Genomic DNA, 19,240 nt, shown 5'->3' on the forward strand with positions numbered 1-19,240 from the left:
GCGCTACAAAGTATAATTATCAAGAGCAATTTCGAAATACGTGTTCGTTAATTAAAACTTCAAGGTGAAAGTTCATAAAAAAGATGAAATACTTTTTTCACGAAGTAATATGCACGAGTAAAACTACAGATACACATTTCACATATCCTGGAATTATAGTTCCATTCTTTTACATTTGCAGCGATATATTACAGAAATTTATTTTGTATATATTTATTTTATTTATAGAGAGTTATATATCGAAACTTTTTTTCAAGACTGAACTCACATTCGGTTCGAATACGCGTGACCGGCATTATTGACTCGCAATGTGGTATATCGGTGATTATTACACCAATCAATTCGCGTCCAGAGGAAGGGAGGGTTCGTGATGGCGTGGCGAAAGGGTTTAATTACGTGCGTCTCGGCGATGACGAAGACAAATACCTAAGTGTGATTGCCAGTAGTAAACTCGTCGAGTTTTCGATCAGCTGGTACCACCGTGACTAAAGTTCCTCGACGTGCCTCGACCGCAATGCGAGAACGTTGCCCGTTACCGCCTGGACGTGATTGAGTTGCACCGAATTCGGAAAGAGATCGCTTTGTGTCATAGAACTAACGATTCAATAAAAAATAAAATTCGTTTCCCGGCTATTAAATCATTTGCGTCTTGGCTGGCAAACGTGAATTACATTTCGCGCTTCTGCGGCACAATGCGATTGGATTTAAATTTTTGTATTTTACATTTTACATATCAAAGCTAATATATTGCTTCTATAAGTTACATATATAAAAATCAAATAATATGTGTATATATAATTTATCTTCTGTGCCAATTAGAATCAGTTAATCTAATATGACTAATACATATTGTGGTCTTATTTTATTAATTACGCTCAATTATTTTCCTTTGCATAATTATGTAAATCAAACGAAAAATTACTCTATAAATTAGAGAAGAAATATTGTAACATAAGTGCAAAAGCATGTGTACAAAAAAAAAAAAAAAACAGTAAAAGACAAGAAAAATCTTCGAAATCCGTAACAGATTTTGCGAAGGGGCGGGATTTCCTACACGCTCTCGAAAAGCTGATTAATCTTAGTTAACTGCGACATCCACTCTGAAATTCGCACCGCCGAATATCCGGCGGCTCAAGGGCACTCCTCCTTAGGCAGGACTGTCGGGTCTTCTGTGCATTCGCTGGGGCAATCTGTCTCTCGAAACCGACAGCGGCGGTGTCACGCCTAGTAGCCGCGGCTAGTCGCGCGTCGAGGAGAAATTTTAATAAACGGTTCCCGATGCCCGCATACACACGTAACACGAACCTACGCGCGGCTGGAGGTGTGGAGGTGCCTGGTTGCCGTTGCCTGGTAGCCGGCAGGACGACGCAGCCGGGGGGGGGAGGGGGAGGAGGGGGGAGAGGTTAATCACCCACGCTGGATTTTAATAAACGGTTCGGGGGGCAAACAAAGCTGGCCATCAATAACCACGGCGCTGCCTCGCTCTCTCGTCCCGTCTCTCTTCCTCCATCCCGGCACCGGGGGCCCCCACGGCCCACCTCGCCGCCTGACCGACCCGCGGCCATGCCAGGGCCTTTGCCACCAGCTTGTCGAGCCTCGCAGCGGACAGCGAGATAGGCGGAGATTGTATCTCCGTGGTTATTAATTAACCGGCGAGAAGGGAAGGCCCCCTTTCATCACCTCGCAAACGATCTCGCCTTCAGCGAGAGAGGGCCCTCGGCCTTGCCCTAGCATACAGATAGCATGCAGCCACCGGAGTCCACTTGATATAAGTACACTCTGATCTTCGCGCGTAGAAGAGGAGGACGGATCGTCATACAGAAGCTATCGGAATTGTCTATTGTAGATGTCGTTAGGCGTCACGCGAATTCAACGAGTATCAAGCGACGCGTAGTTTTCTCATTCGCACTGTTTCGTTGCTCTACATCGAACGCAAACATAAATTATTATATAACAATTAAACACACAGTGTTATACACTGTTAATTTACATTGAGTCGCCATTGCTCCTACGCAATATTCGATTAATTTGACTAAATAAAGTAGTCAATTTGACTAACATTGAGTAAATACTTACACAATGTATCGTTGATTTTTTAAAATTTAATCTTCGTTGATTTGCTAAATTTAAACCTTTTTATTGGGTAGAAGCAGTGGCAATTTATAAAATCGTAAGAATGACTTAATTGAATAAAATTTGATACTACGAGTTTAACAGTGTATTTTACTTTTTATTTAGGGAACTATAAAACAAGAAACTAATTATTGTGCTCCACACGACTTATATTCCATGTTTATACCTTGAAAGAAAATTGATTCTTATCTATGCGCAGAGAAGATATTATCTATCAGAAGAGAGTACATATAGATAACGAAAAACTGAAGTGTCCCTCTGTTATCAACCGTACAAAAATATCTACCTACTTGAATTTATTTTAAAAGCGATAACACGAAAGGTGAAAACGAAAGATTTACATTCCTCCGAGCAACGCGGATTCTCGGTGACAAACAGGCTATCGTCTTCCTCGTTATGGGATTTGTGGAGGAAATGAAATCAGATCCAGCAAGATCCGCGCGTCGCGATATCGAGATATCTCGCGGAAAAATCAATACGAAACAGCGTAATGGGCACTTACCCGTTTATGGACGTTCGACTGATGAACCAGGATAACGCCGACCTGGCTAACGAGTGCCAGGCCTGCAAGGGCAGCGAGTCGGATCTCTCCGCGGATCTCACGAGGAAAATTTCGGCGGCTTTGTCGGGCTGGTCGGCGTTGGGACCGGTGCCGAGCGGGATCCACGAATCCAGCAGATCTTCTCTGATCTTGGTTTTGTCTACCCTGTACCACTGGAAAAAAAAAATAAACATAATTGTTAGCCTTGTTCTTCATCAAGATTTCGTCTTCGCAGGACTATTAAATAATGAATGAAATAATAAATGAATGATGAATATTGAATGAAATTAATGTAAATTGTTAGTTTTGTTTTTATACAGAAGAAAACTTTCTTGTTTTGAGGATATCTTCATCTTCAAAAATATAATTATTGTAGTGAGATTATATAGCGTTAAAGACGTAACTTATTTACATAAAAGAATTTTGTATAGTTTCATCAAGAAAAATATATCCTTGTTATTCAATAATAATTTTCATGAATTGAGAGGAAAAAATCGGTCTTATAACGTTAAAAAAATTGAATTTTTTGTGATAAAATATGGATTTATTTACAAAATTCTATAAGAATCTTCATATACATATATACATTTTTTTTTTAACGTAATGTATCATATAAAAATACAATGTAATCAGGGATAATAAAAATTGATTTTCTCGGAATATTGCATAATTTTGCAGGCGAAATTATTTGATCGGTAAAATCATCTTGCCGCACAAACTACATCAATTTGCGGGAATAAAATTCGTGAAGTTCCAAGTATATATTCCATTAACGTCCCACCGGGCGGGCTGCCGAAAATGTATTTCTCGCTTCATTACGGCCGCGTATTACGATATTAACGATACACATATCCCTCGCTCGCGGATCAATTTTCCCCTCGAAAGCTCTCACACATTTCGAGAGTTTGCGTAATTACCTACGCGCCGCTGGGTTTCTTCTTTCATTTTTTCCTTCCCTCGCGTTCTCTCTCGCAAAATACACATATCGCTGTCGTCGTCGTCCAGTTTCGACACGTCAATGCGCGAAAAAAAAATAAATAAAATAAAAAAACCTCACAAAATGTTATATTTCATTAAGGCGTCTTACAATCAAAAGAAAAAGAGAGACGCACGGTCCGTAGAACATTTTTCGCTTCATTATCGAAGCCGCGTATCGCAACATTAACGATTCTTTTCGTTCGTGTCCTCGTTCTCGTCCTCGTCCTCGAGGAGAACCGCGAAACGCCACACAATCCGAAAAGCAATTACGTTGACCGGTCGGCCGTTCGGCCGTTCGGTCGGTCGGTCGGTTGGTCCACCGGGCCTTGCGCTACACGACAGATATCCGATTTCACCGTCAGCTTCCGAGAATGAGAACCAATTACGCGGCCCCGGGGCATTAAGGAATCGATCTAATTTGCGCGCGCGCTCGGTGGCGCGGCGCGGAGCGGTGGCTCTTAATGGCGAGAGAGCCGGCCGATGAAATTATACGAAAATGTAATCAAGGCGCTTTTTGTCTCGTTTCGCTCCGAGCGGGGCAGGGGCGTAATTAGGAATGCTTTTGCGCCTCGCGACGGGGGACACTTGTTGCTCGCCCTCTCCGCTCCTCTCCCGCTCCCTCATTTTCTCTCGCCGCTGTCTTCCTCCGTCTCGTTTCCTCTCGCTTCCCTCTTCCCGTCCTCTTTCCGCTCTCGTCTCTGTGTCTCTCGTCCGATCGTCTCTCTCCTTCTCTCTCGTCTCCCGACGGTATACAGTCGAGAGCTCGAAAAAGGATGAAGAAGCCGGCGGGGAAAAAAAGCCGGGAGATGGAAGGACCTCGCCACAGAAGGAGAGTAATTAACACCGTGGTGCCCAGGTGCGCGCGGCCCTAAGAAGTCGTTTATGGATCGCCCGGTTGCCGCGGCCGCGTAGCCGGCCATCAATTAGATTCTCTAATTAAAACAGTCCGCTCTTCTCGCCGCGCGGCGGTGAATTAACGGGCTCGGCGCACCTCCCCGCACCACCAAGTCCCTGGACCGATCGACTTTGTCATCGTCCACCGGGCGGAGGCGCGACGGATCGTCGCGTTTCTTGTTCCAGGGACCGAGCAGCCTGACCGGCATTCGACAAGATGCCCGCGATGTAACACCTCGAGTTACTTAAGGTATGGGAGAACTTTCGCAAAACGCGCGCTCTCCCGATCGATGCCGGATGAGTAATCGTGTTTCGAAGCGAGAGCCTCTCCTTCCTTTTACGTCTTCCATAGCCTTCCCGGGAGAGGTTGATACCTTTTTGGATGATTCAAAATATTTTTGTAATGCACAATGAAATCGCAAAATTTAAACGAATATAATCTTACTTGCAATCGTAGTTTACAGACGTGAGTTTGTTGGGGAATTGCAACGTGCGTGCAACGTTCGTTACACGGAGAGAAGTTCCTCTTAAAAATTACTCTGAAAATCGTGGTGATTGTGAGACAACATCTTAAAGAATTTTACTGTACTTTTTAAAAAATTACTAAAATTTTAGTAATTTTTAAAAAAGTACAGTAAATTCTTTAAGATGTACGTTGTCCCACAATTACTACGATTTTCAGGATAATTTTTAAGAGAAAATTCTCTCCATGTAGTCCTTTCATAGTTTAGAACACATTATTATTACATAATTGTATTATATTAATTAATTAGTTGAAGGTACTTGATTAGAGCTTTTAGATTAGACTTAAAACCTTCAAAAGAGATCAAACGTTTATCGAAATACGCGAGTATCTTCATCTCTCTTGACGCGCTGGTGCCTTGCTCTGTCTTCTCCTGACGTAAAAAGCGCCATCGTCATGGACCATCTCGAGGGTGGCATACCGAAACAAAGAAATCCACGCGGTGCGTGGAAGTGTGAAGGTGAACACCTTCGCGACACGACGCGAAGGCAAAAGGGGGACGCCGCGCGTGCAATTTTAATTATGGCTACCAGCGTGTGTCGCTAATTGCAGGTAGCCCAACGCGCTCACCCCACGTCATCACACTTTGATTCGACTTTTTCCCCCCGGGGCATTACAAATGGCTACCGACATGGTCGCGCGCGCTGCTGCTGCTGCTGCTACTGCCGCTGCCGGACAGCATTCCTCTTCGTGTCATTAGTGGCGACTTTCTGCGCAGCGGTCTCGTCGGGATCTAGGGGAAGGAAGAAAGGATCCGTCGGAGAAACGCAGACGGAGAACGAGAGACAATCGACCGCTACCACTGTGCCTTCCGTGGTAGCCCGTGTAGCCACGCACCAATCGCGCCTCTCGGCAGCCGACAACAAGTAGCCGACTCGGAAATCGCAGCCATCTAAATCAACGTCGCGCGCTCACCGCGACGAACGGGCGAAATAACGCCCTCGACCTCGAGATCCTCGCGAGATACGCACTCATACACACATATGTCATTGATGTACGAATTTGAGACAATCACGACAATCGCGGCAATTTCTATTTTTCGTAGCGCTTATGAATATTTGACACGTTGACCGTCAATTAGATAATTTTGTCCCGAGAACATGTTATTTTAATTACAACTTAATTACGTTTTTATTATACACAAAAAATTATTTATTCTATTGCCAAGAAAAGCGATTATTCAATTTATTTTTTCCTTATAATATTTACACGTTATCTTCAATAAAGAATATTTTCTTGATAATAGTCTTGAAATATACGTGTCACAAATTAAAAAAAAACTCATTTTCATATAAAAATAAAAAGAGATTTTATACTCTTTCTCAAAGATTATTACAAAATTGAATTGAAAAAAGTAAGAAGTAAATCAAATTTTTATTTTAATTTAATATTTTTAATTAAAGTATATTAAATTACTATGATTGAAAATGTATTTAAAATAAATTTGTTACTTATGACGAACTTACAGATTTGCGGGTATATAAACTTATGAATTATTTTAAATAATTGATATTTATTTCATTCAAGTACATATTTTTCTGAGTGTACGCAGAAGTGTATTTTAAGTAAATCTTACTCGTTTTAAGTAAATAATAAGTGTGTTGTAAGATTATTCATCAAGGAGATAACTTCTCTGCAAAGATAACCGTTACTTAAAAAAAGAAATCTAAAAAAAAAAAAAATTAATAATAAAAACTGCTTTTCTTAGCATAAGAATAAATTTTTCTGTAAGTAAGAATCACATAATAAAAAATTTTTTTTCCTCCAAAAGTCGAATCGGCGTTCATGTTATAGGTCGACAATTAATCTCCTCATATTCGACAGTCAGCGTACTACTTAATTGTTGATTCAAAGAATTCAATAGAAATAGGTAGAGTAATCCTTCAACGAAAAGATTGCCGTTGCGAATTTTTAGAATTCATAGTACTTTAGTTCTATATACGCGAAAAGTTTCGATGGGGAATATTGCGATATCGAGGAATGCGTTGTTGAGAATGCCAGAGTGAGGATGCGATTTTACACAATTCTCAAATGCAAAATAACGGGGTGAACGCTTACGCGATTACGCTGTTCGCTCTGTAACAACGTCGAGTCTCGCTCTACGATTTGAGATCCGCGGGCAGAGTCTGTTGATCATCGCGGAGTTATGTACGAAGGCGCACTCCCGTCCGAGAGAGTCGGTTATGCATCGCTTTATGCCGGCACGAAACGATGCATGGGAAAACTTGTAAGACGTAAACTGCGGAAGTGTAAACTGTAACGTGCCGGGCTATCATTCGGACGATCGGACTGTGTTTTCGCGACACGAGTTCGCTGAATTGATATGCATTTACCGAATTGGTTTCGTGCGTTACGTATCGCAATTTGCTGAGTCTTGATTTTTCAGCTTCTTTTTAATCTGAATAGAAACACAAAATTGCTGATAAATATAAATGTATAAGAAATATTTTTCACAATATTAAAATCTATTTTTTAATCTTTATATTATATTGCTCGTATAATTAAAGTCTGAATTAAGATTTTAAATTAAAAGTTACGGTTACAATTAACCTAAATCAATAAGGATTTCAGGTCTCAATAATTGCTTCATTTCTCGTAAAATATCTGGATTGAATAAGGTCCACTTAATTTGCTTTTTAACTATTACAATTTTTAAGAAATAAAATAACATACAAGTTAAATGTTTGTTATCACAAAGGAAAAGATAAAAGATTTGTTCAATAATTCAAAACCTATTATCCGACAGACCGCTTCAGCATCGCTCGAGTCCGTTTCTTTCTCCTTTCTCGAGATCTCTTCCTCCTCCTGTGCGGTAGAAAATTGAGCGGGGCACGCGTAAACCTGGCGCGAACTGTGAACGATAAACAACATCGTCGAGCGGTTTATGCTTTCCGCGCGAAATACTGGAGATGTTTGGCCGCACGACTACGCGGGACTCCTCGGATTCCTGAGGCGTGTTGGATCGCGAGTCAAACGCATTCCCTTCCCGCGCCATTATGTTATTGCTGCCACAGGGTGGCGGCGGGCCGACAGGCGTTATATCGGCGCCGTGAGAGAGGAACCGGAGAGCTCCCGTCCACCGGATGATTTTTTTCCTCCCCCTCCCTCCCACCGGCGAAAGAGAGCTTTCTCTCCAGATGCGAGGGCACGCGACGAGATTTCTGCGCCTCACAAAGGGAGGTTCGATCGCTCGGGAATTGGAATTAGAACTTATGTTCGAACGGTAGAACGTACGTCGAATGTTCACGCATGGAAGTCGGAGAGCGTTACGAAGATAAGATACTTAGAGGATAAGATTGCTCGGAGTTGATAAGTAGATAAGTTTTATTACTGCGAAAAATAATTTGCAAAGTCTGCGAGGAACTTTATGCAATCGAACGTCATGTTTCTGTAGTTACACCCCCAAAAAAGTATCTTGCGTTCAAAGTGATTGATTTTTCCCATACTCTAAGCTTAACGTCTTACAAACATATTCCTCTTTCAATAAAGTAAAGGATTTATCACAAATTTAGGATATGTTATTCTAACGGTTTTAAAAAAGAATATATATGTTGATTTGAAGCGGAGTGGCCTCTTTTTGCGTGCAGCACAAAAGAAGCAGCGAATAGTGGATTTCTGTATTTGTAAGACAATTGTGTTTGTACTATCTTTCTCTTGATTTTGGGAGGAAACATTTTTTTGGGAGGGAGGGGGGGGAGGATGTAACATTTCCGGTTGTATTTTTGATGAAATTGATATTTTACCTCTGTTGTGTTTAATGAAGAGAATAATTTAAAGGTGCACCGAAAGATAACGCGAGAATTTCTACATCGAGAAATCGATTTGCGAAATTTTATTGAACGCCCGAGGAAAAATTTGATGAGGTGCAGCCGGTGGAAAACTAAAGAAGCGCGAAGCAAAGCTGGTACCCCTTTCGTAAAAATCACACGAAGGGAGCGCGAGTGTCTTGATTGGGAAAGCAACGGCGGTGTAACTAACCGTGAGGAGTTTTCATCGAGATCGACAATCGGCTAACGAGGCCAGCCGCGCCTAGAATATCAGTTCGTTTACGCCGAAAAGAGAGGCGCAAATGCGGATCCAGGAAAACACCTTCGAAATAACGGTAGAGATAATGGCCGTGGTAAATAATGTGTTTTTTTTATACACGGGGAGAATTTTCTCTTAAAATTTACCCTCATAATTTGATAATTGTGGGATAACCTCGAGCAATTTTAACATACTTTTCAGTAAAATTTACTATACTTTTAATAAATTTTACTAAAGGTATAGTAAATTTTACTATACTTTTGGTAAATTTTACTAAAATGTATAGTAAAATTCCTTGAGTTAACACATTATCTTATAATTACTACATTTTGAGAGTAAATTTTAAGAGAAAATTCTCTCCGTGTATAGTTCAATCTTAAATTTTCATTTTGAACAACTGAAATACTTTTAGAAAATAAATAAGAACGATTGTTAAAGACGACTTTTAGAAAATTATTAAAGATAGGTCAAAATGCGGTCATAAGATGAGCTATTATTGAATGCCACTAAGACCTTTATTGATTCCTAACCTACTAACACGATAAACAAAACGTTGTAACTAAACTTAGTCTATTATAAGTATACACAAATATAATTTAAGTAATTACATTAATGCATAAAGATTAATAAATAAGCAGATAATAAAAGATCGCATGTTGGTAAGTTAAAAGCAGATATTGTCGAGATAGTTAGTTTTTCTTTGATGCTTTTAAACAATAGTTTTGTCCTCTGTTAAAAGGTTTTTTTCCTCAATTATTTTTTCATTGGCAAGTGAGAAAGGGTCAAGTCAATATATAAAAAGTTAGCTCTTCGTTCAATGGGTTATTGTCTTGAATAATTAGTATATAAATTAAATTGTGCACAGAGAGAAAGATTTCTTTAAATTTAATAAACCGTTTTGTTCGATTATTTCAAAGAATACTACTCATATTTCTTTGTTTCTAATAAATTTTATTAAATCTAAAGAAATCTTTCTCTCAATATTGGATCTAGAATCAGGATTTGTGAACTTACTCGCGATGTATTCATTTAAAGAAATATTTTTTTATAATAGAAAATACTGCTCATCTTGTACACAATTTACAACAAAGACGTGATCTGCAAAGATACGCAGGTTGTTCAGGTGTCTAGAAGTTCGTACGTGTGGGTGCCAGTATTATTTTTCTGTCGAATAAATACATCAAATAGATCCGCGTATTTCCCCCGTTTCCTCGCGTTTCTCCTCCTCCGTTTCGGATACAGCACGGGTCGCAACTATAAGAAATTACCCTCGTAAAACTAAGAGATAGGACGAAATAAAAAGCCCCGAGAAAACGGGGCTAACGAGATCTCTCTCATCTCTCCGCCGCGTCGCCGACTTCCTCGGCGAAGTCGATGTTCCCCGCTATTTTAAAGTCGGCGCCTGAAAATCCGGATCTCAAGCCTCGCGCGCGAACTTTCGGCGGCGCACAAAGCGTATCCTTCCGCGTTACCTTCGCCAAGGTATCATTTCCACCCGGGGGAAACCGGTACTACTTCCCTCCGCGCACGCGCGATCTCATTTGTCAGTCACAAAGTCCTGTTTTCCAGGAATCCCCGACGTTCCTCGCGGCTCAAGCACACAGGCGCGCTCGTCTCGTTACAAGTTGAATATTAACGAGCAGCAGAATCAATTAATATTGGCAAAAGGAAGAAAGAAGACAGACGTTTTCCGCGTGGGCTCTCTCTCTCTCTCTCATTACGGAAAAACTCTTAATTACGTCCATCTACGCGACGTCCGCAAGAAATCAGTTTTCTGACTTAACCGGTCCGCGGGCGCGGTGAGCCACGTGCGATTATACGGCACGATAAGCGGAGATCCTCCGGCCATCCGGATTTATCGCGGATCCCGAGATGTCGAGATCCTCTTTCGCGATGACCACAAGTCGGCCAGGCGCGAGAGAAAGAGACTCCGGACCATTGCGCCGGGCCATAAACGCGTTGCGGGACGTAAGTATCATCCGCTGTCGGTTTCCCCAAACAATCTTCCCTATAACCCGCCGCGATAGCGCATCTAGTCGCAGCTGTTTCTTCCTTTTTTCATTTTTACGTTCTCGCGAATAAGTCGCGTAATGAATACCATTATAGCGGCGCTCATGCGTGCTACACGATAGGTTTCGCTTTAACGTCTACGGCGCGATCGGCAGGATCGTGGCGTGAATATCGTCCGCGTCCGTAAAATGTTACGCAAATTGTAATCATATCGTAACAGATCGTTTCACGTTCCATGAAGAATATACTTCCGCGAAGCGTCGAGCCTTCTTCTAGCGCGTTGGAGCATCGATGCAAGTGTAGTGTAACACATGTGCCATAAATTTGCCCGCGGTTATGCGGATTCTGATTGATAACAAGTCGGATTACTGATGTTATTCGATCGGTCGATAAAAAATTATGATATCGAATAGATTGATTAACGTGACAAAAGATAGACTTGTAGAAACTAATTAATAATAGAATAAAGGTAATAATAAAAGAGATGTTACCAAATAGTAAAATTGTTCTTATATGCGTAAAAATAATAAATAAATAATTGAAATAATATATACGGAAAAAAATTTTATAGCAAAAATTATTACTGATTAGTGTGGATTGAGAAAGGAATTATGAAAATACTATTTATCGTACAATTCCTTGAAATTTCTTTTTATGGTCCGTGGCTAATAACGTACACAATAATTTTTGATATGAAATTTTCTTTGTGTACACTTAATAAGTCATATAAAATATTATCAAATAATAATGCGATAAATAGTGATTATTTTTGTTTGTTTCTTTCCTCATAACTATCGATTATTTCTTCTTGTTCTTTCTGTTTCCGCTCGACATTATCGTGAGTACTAATATAATTGAAATAATAAATTCTTTTTTTTAAATCTAAGTTATGGCGCAAAATCGTTCTCTATCATATCGTGAGTGACTTTACCTTAATAAAAATAAAACAGAAAAGAGTTCAACGTTTAATATTCTAGTAGAATAGCAAATAATTGGTAAAAAAAGTATAAAGTTATTTATATTTTAAGGCATATTTCCTTTTTTGTGTTTATCTCATTATACCAATGTTATAAAAAAAAATTAAAACATTAAGTAAATAGTAAATATAAAATGCCTGCAAGAACCAAATAAATTCAAAGACTTTTTTTAATGGATCTTCGAAATATTAATCAAAATCTAAAATTCTGTTCGTTTATTTATTACATGTTTGGAAAAAAAATTAGTATATACAATAAACGGTTTAAAAGTTGAAAAGTTTTTTGTTTCCCAAAAATTTAATTTTTTTACATTTATTTGTGAAATACTCCTCAATTGCGCATTGACAACTCAGAAACTGATTGACATTGATAATCACCATGATCATGTGTGGCATAATTAAGATTCCTAAGAAATGGGACGTACGCTCGGTTGGAAGGGCGCGAGAAAAAAGAAAGGAGCAAAATAGGGGTCGGAAGGGTAGGATAACGGGCGAAGGGCAAACAAGAAGTAACGACGAGATATACTTGTCTTGCGCGCGTCCTTCTCCTTCACCCCTCCCCCGGGGCTCTCTCGCCTCTTTCCTCCCCCTCAAAAGCCTCATCCATCAGTCACTTAATATTTCAAAGCAGCGCCCTGCGCAACATTCTGTCTTTCTCTATCTCTCTCTCTCTCTCTCGCCCCCTTTTATCCCTTCCTCTCGATCCATCGAGAGAGATGCGCGAACGTTGTGTCGTGAGCCCTTTTTAAAAGCTTAAAACATCGGAGCGGAGCAACCGCCGCCGCATCAACACTACGCCACGTCCGGGCTAGGAGCAAAGTTTTTAGACTTTGCTGGGGGATATTAGAGCGCGTCTCGTTCCTGAACGACGACGTCGACTTCGACGACGACGACGGCGGCGGCGGCGGCGGCGGCGGCGGACGGGGACGCAAAGTGATGTCTCGCGTCGATTTCGCGGGGAGGGGAAAACCTCGCGGGGGCAACCCACCACCTTCCCTTTCCCTGCCGTCGCCACCCCTCCCGCCACCGCTCGAAATTCAAATTTCTCGTTTCACGCGACCGAATAGGATTCTTCCCTTCTCCCGTGAGCACCTGCACGAGTCGTACGCGCCGCAGTCGTCGGAGTCGAGATCGATTCGCTCCGCGCGTCTCGCGAGGTGGCGGGAAACGTAGCCCGGAGGGTGGAAGGGGGGACGCGCGGGAGGTGTCTTCGTGAGGAATACGAAGATAAAAGCCGCCGTTGTTTTCCTTCTCGCCCCCCCCCCTTTGCCTCTTTTCTTTTTTCACCCTTTTTGACGAACGAAATGCGACCGGATTGTCCGATTCCAGCAGAAGAGATGAGCCTGATCTAAGAATGTAATTTCGACCGTAACTTCATATGTAACTCGAGATTCACTCTCGTTGAGCGAGATTGCGGAGAGTTTCGTGGAAAAGGCGGAATCTAGTTAAGAGTAGCTCTCCCGAAGAGAGAAATTTCTCTGGAGAATTTTAAAGGATTGCCGTCGAAGAACAAAACTCTCGAAATTAGCACTCCGGGATAAAAATTTATCTAATCAAATAATGTCCTTCACAAAAGTAGAATCGATCCTTCGTTCGGGAAAAAAAAAATACAAATCTCACTCCTGTACATTATATGTTCTAATAGATCTTAATATTATACATTTATATTATACCATTTTTGTACAATTCTGTTAATACTTTATGCCTTCTGGAAACCTTTAAAAAGGTTTAGAGAACTGGAAAAATTTTAGAATTAATGTGCGTACAAATTAAAAAAAAAAATAGAAAGGATTTTTTTAATGCCGACTCAACTGATACAACTGATGTTATTGATATTAAGACGTTTCGACCTTAGTTTTAGGTCCCTATCAAACTTTATACATTCTCTCTAAATCACATTTAGTGAAAACTCGACCACATCAGTGGAAATACACTGATCTTTCAGTGACTATACACTAATGAATATTCACTGATTATCACAGTTATAAGTACGCCACTGCGAATCAGTGAATATCCACTGATTAAGATTTAGAGAGTTAATAATGTCAGTTCAACAAGAACAATATAGAAACGTTGTAAATCCAAATGCTCATCATAGTATCATCACTAAAATATAATAAAAATAAGTATAATTAAAAAAAAAAATGTAAATAAAAAATGTGTAAATAAAAAAATTTTTCAAAATATGGAAAATATCCTAAAGTATACAATTTTGCAATAAATCAAGCAAGTAATTTACTGTTAAAAAGGCGAAATAAGACACGTAAAGATATAACTGTTGAAACTTAGGAAAGATGATATCAGCCTTAAGTTGAATTAAGCGAAGATGGAAAAATATTACCGAAACAACATAGTGCACGATTTCGTCGACGCTTGATAACGATATATTAACAGATAACGTTATCTCTCTATTTATGTAGAAATAATCGCAGGAATATAGCGTACGATTCGTGTTATACACTGCATACGTAATGATTGAAATAATGAACATTTAATGAGTTGTACCTGCCAATTCCGTGTTTATGGCATTATCGTATTACGTGCGAATCAAATTCAAATAAAGCATCAATAATAAAATTAAATTTTTATTCATATTAAATTATATTCTAAATTATATTTTGGTAATATCTTCAATACGTATTTTTGTACAAAGAATACCTAGTGAATTGCTATGCAAATTTAGCAAAATTTAAAACATGTTAAATATTACATCCACATATATGTATAATATTATTTACAATGCAATATCAATCGCATATCAAACAAGTTGTAAGTGCTAGAGCAATTGAGTCAAGATTGTTAGAACTCTCCAGAGATAATAGTTGCAAAAAATATAATAAATAAATAAAACATCAGTTGTGTGCGCACGCGCTTAAGTAATACTCGACATGGCAAATTTATTGACAAATAGGCAAGTTTGCTTATTCAATAAGCAATAATTAATAATTTATCATTTAATTTTTCAAAAATGATAAAAACGATAAAACTCGTTTACTATTATCTCGCAAATTTACGAATGTCTATGGAATTATAATATAATTCTACAGTTCATGGTCACAAACTCCTCTACGAAGAGAAGTAAAATAAAACGACTGAAACTTCTTATTTATCTGTTTAACAGCATCAGAAGTAAAGCATGTGAGAGACGTGATATTTTAATATAAGAAGCGCGCGTGCGACACTTCACCTTCTAAATACTTTAACCCGAGAGATGTCCCGCGCGTAACATTTCCCGTGTTTGTGGCTTCAATTATAGACGCACACAGACACACATATACACATCTCAGATCGATGATTCCGGAGCTCGCGCATTTTTCGCCTCGATCGTCATAGCGGGGCAACCCGCAATCGTGACTCCCCGCGAGTTAAATTGGCGTGGACTCTCCTCTCCCGTCGCCGTAATTATAAATAGGAGAGGGAAAGCGCGGCGGAGAGAGGACCCGGCGATGGACGCCGGTGGACGACGGTGCCCGAAGCGGCCCCGAGGATGTTTCAGGAATATCGAGGACGTAATTATCCCGTAATTACCGAGCGCGGTCTTGACTCTTGAGCAGCTCCGCGTCCCGCCGGTTATCCGAGTGGAGGAGGGGGGAGGGGGAGGGAGGGTAGCCAGTGGTTGGCCTTGTGCGGTAATTGTACTAATTATTACTGCCCTTTTCCCTCCCCCTTTGCCCGCGCTCACGCGGTCCCGTGGTCCCGCCGTGCATCGCCAGGTTTCCTCCCCCCCTCCCCCCGGCCGCCCAATTACCCCCGGTGGCCCGCGCGGGAGAGTCCGGGACTCTCTTTATCTCTCTCTCTCTCTCTCTCTCTCGCGCAGATTTCAGAACCTCGTTTCTCGGAAAAAAAAATCTTTGTTAGCGCCCGAGAGAGAGATGCCCGCGGGCACCGTCGTAAAATTGACGGTGGGAGGTTTCTGGGAAATCGTAATTAATTTACGGCCGCATAAATTAGGGGTAATCGACGGGGGACTGGGCATGCGAGCGCAAGACGGAGCACCGGTATAATTGCGCGTTAAATTTTACGCTGTCACGTGATTACGAGGAATAAAGAAGTACACGGTGCACGTAGCCGCGCGTCTTGGAAAAGAAACGCGCGGCTCATCGTAACGTTAATTAATATAGTCGTCGAGAATCGCTCTTAATTCCGGAATTAATTTAAGGCCAACATTTTCTTAAAAACGGTTCCCAGCTCCGGCGTAACTTCATTTACTACTCCATCTCAAATAAAAAAAAAAAAAGAAAATTTTGATCCGCTTTTACGTCATTAAATTAGATTAATTGTCATGTATCACAAAGTGTAGATCGTGAAGATAAGAAAAGGTGCCTATGTGCAAAATGAAACTAATCTCAATGGATTTCCTGTTTTAAATTAGACATTAAAGTTTGTTGAAATTATCGAAGTAAAAAATGATTATATGTATATTGGCAATTAATTTTTTATCAACCACTCAAGCTTCAAAGTTCTGTGCGACACGATAAACGCAGAAATAATTCCGATATTTTTCCTTTCCTTCCATTTATTTCTATCATATTTCCGGCTCGACGAATAACATGCTATTATATTCGTCAGATTTCCGTACGTCTCAATATATTCAGGGCATTGGAGAAGGCCTTCGCGATTTATATCGCGCGGCGTCCGCGGCTCCGGGACTACTGACGTGACGAGTGACCTCAGGCGGCGGCGACCCGAGGAGCGGACGCGTGGCGCGAGGCGAGAGGTAAACACGGCGAACGACCGTGACAGAGCGGGTCGAAGGCGCGCACGCTCGTCGCGAGATGAAGCAGGCTCGGCCGCGGGAGGAGAAGAAGCTGCCCCGCGCGACACGCGGCCGCTTTTAACGACAACGAAAGACGAGGCGAGGAAGGTTAACTCGCGTCCCCAGGAACGGGCGCTCGCGTTTCTTTCTTCCCCGCGAGAGCGCGGAAAGGACAAGTGTCACGTGACGGAGAGGGGTCACGCACTCTCACCTTACGCTTGTCGTACGCGGCGAGCCACTCGTCCGCCTTCCGCTTGTCGTAGAGCACCCTGGCGAGGCTGCCGTGCGGCCGGTAGCTGCGCACGGAGCGAACCGCGGCCCCGTCGTCGCCGCCGCCGGTGTTGACGAGGCTGCAGGTGGTGTCCTGGCACTCGTAGGCGCACCTGACAGCCCGGGACGACGTCTCGTCCGCGGCGGCCGCCATGCCTCCTCCTTCTCCTCCTCCTCTTCCTCCTGCTTGTTGTCAGCCGCGCGACGCTCGGCACGTCGGACACTCGGCCACTACGCGCGCGTTCATCGCTCGTGAGATCGCGAGGCCGCCGGATCGTCGCGGCCCCCGGCGCCGCGATTCCACCGGGCGCGACGGTAAATCCGGGCGCGCCTTCGTCGTCGCGTAAACACCGCACGCACGGCTTAGCACGTGGCCATATTGCGACGGTGGCGCCGCGCGACGCGAAGCGGCGCGCGCCCGAGGCTCCCCGCCGGGGCTGCCCGCGGGGCAACTTACCGACCGCGCCGCGCCTCGCCTCGTCGATAGCCTTAACGTTTTTGCGTGACGTCATCGATTCGAAAACTGCACGACGCGTCCGTCTCGCCCGAGAGATCGTGTGCGGTTCGTACCGGTCCGCGTTTACTCGCGGGATCTCATCGATTAATCCCGAAGGTACGGAGGCACGAGGTCGCAATTCGGAGACAATTCCGTATCGCGATCGCGCCGGGGAACGTTACGAAACGACGTGGCAAGCGGTAAGTTGCACACGGCGCGTGCCCACTTTCATGTATGACGCGGACAGGAATGCCTAGTGGTCATCGTCTGTACCCGGTTAATAATTTGTCATTGAATTGTCGTCAAATTTGCGACGAATAAGCGGCTCAAAACTTGATACCGTAGCATCTGCGTCCGCGATCAGCTTGTGTTTTGCTGGCAAGGTTAGGTTTAACAGCAAATACAATTGTAATTAAAAATGGCTTTTTGACAACAAATTGACGTTAAATTACGCAAATCTTGCTCGATTCTCGATGATAATTTGGCGACAAGTATATCATTAAGCCTTGTTCGACATTCGGCGATTATTTGCTGGCAAGGTTTGTAAAGCACATTTTGTTATATTTCTGCAAACAATTTGTCAGCAACATCTTGTATAATAGAATTTGTGTCCATTTTACTCACAAATTTTCTAGCAAGGATTTGGATATTATTTGCTTTGTCATGTTTGACTATACCTGGGGAAGTTAGCTGGGAAAGTTAGTTTCAAAATTTTTATAGTGCATGTAAAGCCCGTCCTACATTAATCGCAAGTCGCAAGTTGCGACTTGCGACACCCAATGACCATCGAGCTTTCCGAATCGTACAATTTCGGTTTATTTTTTTTTTCAGGTGTTGGCAACACGTTAACTGAGAGTGTGCTGAACGTTTTAATATTTTTGATCTACAAATACTCATACACATGCCTTGCCGAAAGTATTTAGGTAAGAACGTTTTATTTGGAAATTGTAGACAATATCATTTAACCGAAAAAATTCTTTATTATTTATTACAAGCATAAATCACTGTTTCTTAGAAAAACTTTTTATTCTCGGTTTTCATTCTCTAAGACATATTCTCTTCAAGAGAAGTTCAATTTCTTTCTTATCATTACTTTCACTACTAAAACTTTCAGAAAACATGTCAAGCACTATCATTACTTTATTTCTGTTCAGTTTTAAAATAATTTTTAGCATATAAAAAGAATAAAACTTGCTTGCTACAAGTGGCTGCAAAAGTCCAAGCTAACCTTTACTTTGGCTATAATGGATTCAACACTCTCGGTTTAGTTAAGTGGCTACCAATGTCTAAAAAAGAAAATAAGCCAAACAAGTACGGTTCGAAATATAGCCATTATAGAAATCGAAACGCAGCTAATTTCAGATAGCCAGGCATTCCTGTTCCGCGTATGTATGCGTGTACATCTCGAGGTATTTTCACGAACACGGATGATCCTCGCGTCTATGCGGATAACGAGATTATGATATTCGTTCCGTAAGGAACAATTTAGAGAAAATACGACAGCAAAGTTATGAAGGCGAAAATAATTGAGGGACACGTAGAGAAGAATAATTTATTAACGTCAAGTCATTAACTGTCGCTGAATGCGTCTTTCTTTAAGTAAAGTTACCGTCAAAGTCAAATTTTTTAAAGGAGCG

The 19,240-nt window shown here is 41.6% G+C and overlaps 1 protein-coding gene across 2 annotated transcripts in view; it reads right to left on the bottom strand.

Moving 5' to 3' along the window:
- Nucleotides 1-17,490, bottom strand: part of LOC105831844 (methyltransferase-like protein 9) — a 42,414-nt gene extending 24,924 nt beyond the window's left edge. For both annotated transcript variants that reach the window (XM_036288102.1, XM_036288101.1), the window contains exons 1-2: nt 17,049-17,490; nt 2,636-2,847 (exon numbers count right to left, since the gene is read on the bottom strand). In XM_036288102.1, coding sequence (XP_036143995.1) covers nt 2,636-2,847; nt 17,049-17,261 — 425 coding nt within the window. In that variant the 5' untranslated portion in view covers nt 17,262-17,490. The remainder of the gene's footprint in view (nt 1-2,635; nt 2,848-17,048) is intronic.
- Between the last annotated feature and the right edge of the window lie 1,750 nt (nt 17,491-19,240).

The sequence above is a fragment of the Monomorium pharaonis genome, chromosome 6, assembly GCF_013373865.1.
Source record: "Monomorium pharaonis isolate MP-MQ-018 chromosome 6, ASM1337386v2, whole genome shotgun sequence".
NCBI classification, from domain to species: Eukaryota; Metazoa; Arthropoda; class Insecta; order Hymenoptera; family Formicidae; genus Monomorium; species Monomorium pharaonis.